Raw genomic sequence first — 7,045 nt, forward strand, 5'->3', positions numbered from 1 at the left:
ATAATATGGATTAGTACAGCCCGCGAAAAAACTATAGCACACTTTGTATTTTTTTACGAAAATTACGAAATTGACCAAGTTTGACGAAAATTAAAATTGACCAATTTTGAACCCAATATAGTGAACCTAGCAAAAAAACACCAGGCACACCCATCTCATTGATCAAGAAGTAGTAAATCTTTAGTTACTTTACTTATTATATCTACTTATGCATAATTACTTATTATTTAATAATAAGGTATTTAAATTTCAATATTAATATATTTTTCATAAAACTATTGTTACACAATGTACTATTACTTTAATAAATGTTTAAAATCATGAAATAAATGTACAAACACAGTATCTAATAGAGTTTCGTATCTAATAGAGCTAGAAATCAGGTTCGCAGAAAATGCTGTTTACTAGTTAAATTTAGTAGGAATAACACGATCTGTGACGTAGGCTATAGTATACCCAATCAACTTGGGTGCACACGTTAAGAAATTAACACATTGCATGCGGACAACGTTTCCAAAAAAAAAAAAAAGTATTGCAACTGTTATAGATTAACATATTAAAAAGTGGTTGGCAAGATTTCATTAAAGTTGGAACAAACTTCTCTCCATAGCTACAACTTCAATTTTAAAAAAACAAATTACCATCAGTGATTGTAGTTCTGATCACATATAATACTGAATCATTTATCTTTGTGGTAATCACAACTGGATAATTTCTTTGAAAAACAGACCGGAAACGAAGTAATTTTATTACCACTTTTTTAACTCTTGTATGGATTGCTGAAATTTCAAAAGTATGTTTTTACGTCACCCGCTTGCAATGTGTTAATTACTAATTAGCTTAACCGGTTAACGCCCAGCGTCATATATTTAGGACAGTTCCTTTTTTCAAAGACATTCATTGTGGTGCGAAACTTTTTTCAGCATTTTCATTTATCTGGGTGAATTAAAAGATTCTCAGATACCTGAATGATTTAGTTATTTCTGATAAGATCTAGAATTATAAGGAGCAAGTATTTTTTGATCTATCAAAGACTTTTTGAATGCCCTAACAGTGGAAAAACCAATTAATTTCGATAATATAATATACCACTTTTTCTATAAAACCACTTCTTGTAGCATTTCAATATATAAATACGGGACAAAGTGGATTAAGCAACAAATAATACAATGCCTTTATAGAACAACTAACAATTATAAAGTAATGCTGTAAGGTTGGAAATAGGGACGAATCTCAGATCACTGTCCCTTAGCAGCATTTCGCCGAAATTAAATTTGATTTTTGAAAATTATCAAGTTAGTAAGTTAGCGTAGAAAAACAAAACAGAGAAAAGGTTAAACAATTAATAAGGTTATAAATAATAAGGTAATGAGCTATACCATCCAACTGCAGTGGAATTTTCGCAGTTTCAATAAATAATTTTCCTCGCGGTAGCAACGGTTATGCATTAATATTTTAATATATAAAGAAAAAAAATGATTTTTCCTCCTCTCTGAAGTTAAATAATTTAATTAGACATGTATGAGATCATATGAACAGATTGTTTTTTCCTTGATTTCTGACTCCTTGAGTAAAAACTCTGTTTTGATAGTTTCTAAAATTTCTCTATCAGAGTTCACTACCTCTGGAAGGTTTATTTAGCTTAATTCTCACATGTTAGAGGATATGTAATGAACTATAAAAAATTTGAACTTAAGAATGGTGACTTTTGGTATGTAATCGTACTCTGATAAACGGTGTGCAAAAGCTTAATGTGAAAATGGAGTTCTGTTTTTGCTAAATCAATTAGATTATTAATTTTCATCGACGCTTCGATCTATCCATTAAAATACAATTGTAAAAAAGAGGAAATAAAAAGGAGAAAAAAAAGGTAACATTCGATTTCACTTTGTAAAAGTCAACCCTTTTTAAATGACGATGCGCATCTTTCATTATCCTCTCCTCCTCATTTCAATTTCCCCTTGGGATGATGGGGATGATTCTGACTTCACAGAGATGCTCCCCAGCATCCCCTTACAATCTTCCTTTTCATCCTCATCCTTTCAATCGCCTGGGGGGATGCTTTGTAGCTACACCAAACCCCAAACACATATCAATCTCGCGCATGCGCAAATGAAAAAGGGGGAGAAAGATGAGGGGTGCGAAAGGAATCTGTGATCGCACATAGCAACGATCAGCTGAGAGCAGAAAGGCTTCGAAATCAATCGCAATATTTGTAGGGTTTCCCTATTATCCGATAAGATCTGCAGGCAAGGAAGTCATCTTCAATTATCAATTGGTCTCTTCGTACTTGGGTTGGATTTAAATCGGAGAATTATATTCTGAGATCGGAATTCGCAACGAAGAGACTCCCTGCTGCTCGGAATTGCTGAAGTATCAACCACGTTCATTTGCTTGGTAAGTGAAGAAAATTGAATTTGTGGCTACCCAAGCTGGTCGATAAGATAATTCAAAAAATTATACCAGACTGTGTTGTTTGTTCATTACTTTATGAACATGAATGAGTAAAGAAAATTTAATCGCTAGCTGATCGATTAGATAATTTAAAATGTTATACCAGACTGTGTTCTTACATTATTTGTATAAACATTAGTGAAGAAAATTGAAGTAAGAAGATTTATTTTGCAAGCTGATCGATTAGATAATTCGAAAATTGAGACTTTGTTTTTGCATTATTTATAAACAATAAGTGAAAAAAATTGAAGTAAGGAAATTGAGTTTATGTTCGTTTATTGATGAGTTTAGAAAGTGATACCAGGCTGTGTTTTTACAATATTTATGAACATTAAATGCTTTTGAAAATATTGTTGTCCGTGTTTTGAAATATATATATTCTATAAATATTTTCAATTTTGTCATATCTTATGAACAATATACATTGCCAATTGTTCTGTTTTAAGAAATTTCAATTAAATCACTTATTTTGACTTTTTAAGCACATCAAATTTTCGGATACATAAAAGCTGTAAACAAGTTGAAGAATCATTGACTCTAATCAAATAGCTTGAGGATTGAAAACCTAGAAGTGGTTTACATACGAGAAACAAATTAAATTAAAAAGAAGAACAAACGAATTCTCGTTGTTTGAAACACTTTATAAGAGTTCAATTTACTTTTAGCATAAACAATGCACTTTGATGCATTTTAATGCGTTGATACTGATACGCGAAAAAGAAATACTTTATTGATACCTTTATATTCTATTTATCGAACTGGCCATGGTGCAGTTGTTTTATTATGAAAATCATGGACAAGCTTGTCGAAAAATTTTGAATCATGAGGGATCCCCCAGCAAAATTTTCCTGTTCGCTGATGAAGGGTATGCCAAGACTGCCCCCACTGCCCACTGGATACTAAAACGACCGTGGTGGAGTAGAACTTTTTGCAAGATTACTGAAATAACAGCGACTAGAAGGGTCAGTGCTCGAGGCAAAATTGTGGATCTGGGTCGTGGAAATATGTGTATTAAAGGACGCTTTAAAGGAATTGAGGATCCAGATTTCAAGTAGGTTTTCTCTTCTTCTTATAATCATGACAGAGCATGAAATTATCATTTTGATCCTTTTAGGTTTCAATCAAACGAATACTTCCTTTTGCTAACTATCACTTAACGAGATATCGTTAAAATATCAGTTTATATGCACCATGGATTAAATAAAATTATCCTAACCTCATCGTTTTTACTTCATTGCACCATTAACTCATAATGGACGGCCTTAAGTGTCCAGTTTTATGTTCAAACTAAGCCCAAGTTAATAATGAAACAATTTTTTATAATTTAATTTCTATATTGAACAATTCATCCATTTGGTGAGCACGTAATATTTGAACGAAAATGCAGCCATAGCATTTTATTTTTTAATCTCCTTAGATAATGTATTAGGAAATGTTTTAAATTTAATTACAAACATTTATGGATATTTTACGTTGGAAATTTTTTTAAACATTTCTTAAATTTCTTAATTTTATTTTAAAATGATTTGAGCTACCAGTAAATGAACAGGGTACCGTTCAAAAAAGGTTCATTATTTCAAAAGTAGCAAGGCAGTTTTTTACTCTTTGTCTAAACGAATTCGAACCATATTCTTAATATTTTTGCTTTTTTTTACATCTATATTATATAAAACGCTAATACGTACATATGTATGTATGAATAAAACCGATGATATTTCTTTTCTCGCGCTGGCAACAGTTTTCANCACCATGGATTTAATAAAATTATCCTAACCTCATCGTTTTTACTTCATTGCACCATTAACTCATAATGGATGGCCTTAAGTGTCCAGTTTTATGTTCAAACTAAGCCCAAGTTAATAATGAAATAGCTTTTTATAATTTAATTTCTATATTGAACAATTAATTCATTTGGTGAGCACGCGATATTTGAACGAAAATGCAGCCATAGCATTTTATTTTTTAATCCCCTTAGATAATGTATTAGGAAATGTTTTAAATTTAATTACAAACATTTATGGATATTTTACGCTGGAATTTTTTTTTTTTAACATTTCTTAAATTTCTTAATTTTATTTTAAAATGATTTGAGCTACTAGTAAATTCGTGATATTTGAACGAAAATGCAGCCATAGCATTTTATTTTTTAATCCCCTTAGATAATGTATTAGGAAATGTTTTAAATTTAATTACAAACATTTATGGATATTTTACGCTGGAATTTTTTTTTTAACATTTCTTAAATTTCTTAATTTTATTTTAAAATGATTTGAGCTACTAGTAAATGAACAGGGTACCGTTCAAAAAAAGGTTCATTATTTCAAAAGTAGCAGGGCAGTTTTTAACTCTTTGTCTAAACGAATTCGAACCATGTTCTTAATATTTTTGCTTTTTTTTTACATATTTATCTAAAATACTATTATCAAAATAAGTTAAGCATCATTGGCGTCAAAAATAATATGGCGAGTTTTCGCTTTTCTCTCAGACGATACAGTGCCATTTCTCCATTAATTAACTTTTTTTAGCACATAGTTTATTTATTTTTACTTCAGTTAGTACCTTTTATCACAGTAAATTAAGAATCATATAGATCAATAATAGTATGGTGATTTGCTATGCATTAGTGATGCTTAAATGAATTAGTATCGTTTCTCCATTAATTTTAATCTTTTGTTCGCAGCTAATTTTTTAATCCAATTAGTACCTTTATTAATGAAGTATCATTACCGTCAATAATAATACGGTGATTTTTTTACCTTTCTTAACGATTTAGAATTATTTTTTCATTAATTTTTTCCCGTTTTTAGTTTAAATTATGTTGATTTTAAATTATTGAATGTTATAGAAATACGTTTTAAAAGCATAATTATATAAATGAAAAAAAATAAACACGTGATGTCACATTTCTTAATAATAATTTGGTGAAGCAGTCAGCCTATGCTACCACGCTCACGTTGATCATTGTGTTTATCAGACCTAAAGAGTAAATATTAATTAAAAATCTAAGAACGTGCATTAAGAACTTCTTTGATTAATGAGAGCTATATTCAAGCAAACATCACTGATGCTATCCTTAAAATCGTCTGCAGCCTTATTTCTATCAATGGTGCTAACTCTAAGCCAATAAAAAAATTCCATATTTTAAATGTCTCCCCTGAACGATCTAATTAAAATTTTTGAATGATTTTTAGGATCGGGTCTTACAAATGGCCCCTTTCCATTGACCGAATTGTACAACGATAGAAAAAGAAGTGTTATAGGAGGAACGCACAATCAGAAACTCATTATTTTATTATTATAGATATATTATGGTTCGTAGAATTCTCTTGTTTATTAAAAATAAATCTTAATAATGAAGCAAATGGGATGAAATTTTGACGTTAGTTCAGAGGGCTGATTGTGCCCCAGAAAATAGAAAAAAGTTGTAAGTTAATCTTTTCCTACCTAACTTGTTTTAAGTAAAAATTAAGAACTCTGCCTACCAAGACTTATTAAAAGTTATATATGCTTTCAGGATGGAAGATAACTGCTAACAAATTTTGGTAATCATGGACATTCCTTTCAGAAACAAGCTAAAAATTAATTAATTTTACTACTAGTTTTTTCTCCGCATTGCGAAAAATTCTGGTTAGTTTCGTTTCTATCAACACGTTTAAATTTCGTAAGATTTGTGGGAAGCCTGTTCATTATGTAGGCCTTGCTTTTTTAATATAGTTTCTATTAAAGTCCACCACTTGCTTACTTGACTATATAAAAAACCCTAGAGGCAAAGGATTAATTTAGCAAATATTTACAAATGGGTCTTTAAGTTTAGAAAATTTATGCGATAAGTACAGTAAAATTAGGTACCTTACTCGAAATTGTACTACTTCAAAGATTATCGTCATAGCTGCCAAATTTTACTATTTAAGCAAAGTTTTTTGCTGGCGATTGACTCTATGTTCAGGAAAACCCATAAAACCCATATAATAGGTTAAAAAATAGATATTTTTAAACAAAAGAAAAAATTATCAATAAAGAAAATGTTTTTAAATATTAAATTTTAACTTATTATTACTTATTAACTTATTATTTAATTATTATAAATTTTATTATTATTAAATTTCAACTTTTTTGACTGTTATGTTAATTCTGTTTCTTTTTTCTTTTTTTTTTGTTTGTTGTTATTTACTTTTTTTATACTTCAGCTAACTAGTGTTATTTAAGAAATAGGTAAATTGATTCTGAAGTTGGTTTGTGACGTAAAAAGTTTTTTACCTTCGTAAAAACTTTGTAAGAGCTGAGTGGATGAAGCGAAGGAGATTTTCACGGGTATTATTAACATATATGGCAACGTTACTTTTAAAAAGTAACGAGTAAAAGTACAAGTATTCTTAAAAAAAGTAACGAGTAAAAAGTAAAAAGTTCTTATTTTAAAAAGTAACGAGTAAAAAGTACAAGTAAAAGTACAGGTACTAAACAAAAAAAGTAACGATTTAAAAGTACATTTCTAGGAAATCGAAAATTCAAAGTAACCTAAAATTTTATTGAATAATATTCTTATGTTCTTTAATGTTTTTGCAAAATTGTTGTTATTTATTTAATTATTTTT

General features: G+C 29.4%; 1 protein-coding gene across 1 annotated transcript in view; it reads left to right on the top strand.

Moving 5' to 3' along the window:
* The first annotated feature begins 2,051 nt into the window (after positions 1 to 2,051).
* Positions 2,052 to 7,045, top strand: part of LOC107440423 (uncharacterized) — a 12,235-nt gene continuing 7,241 nt past the window's right edge. Inside the window, exon 1 of the mRNA XM_016053331.3 lies at positions 2,052 to 3,505. Coding sequence (XP_015908817.1) covers positions 3,219 to 3,505 — 287 coding nt within the window. The 5' untranslated portion in view covers positions 2,052 to 3,218. The remainder of the gene's footprint in view (positions 3,506 to 7,045) is intronic.

Source organism: Parasteatoda tepidariorum, chromosome 6, assembly GCF_043381705.1.
Source record: "Parasteatoda tepidariorum isolate YZ-2023 chromosome 6, CAS_Ptep_4.0, whole genome shotgun sequence".
Taxonomy (NCBI): Eukaryota; Metazoa; Arthropoda; class Arachnida; order Araneae; family Theridiidae; genus Parasteatoda; species Parasteatoda tepidariorum.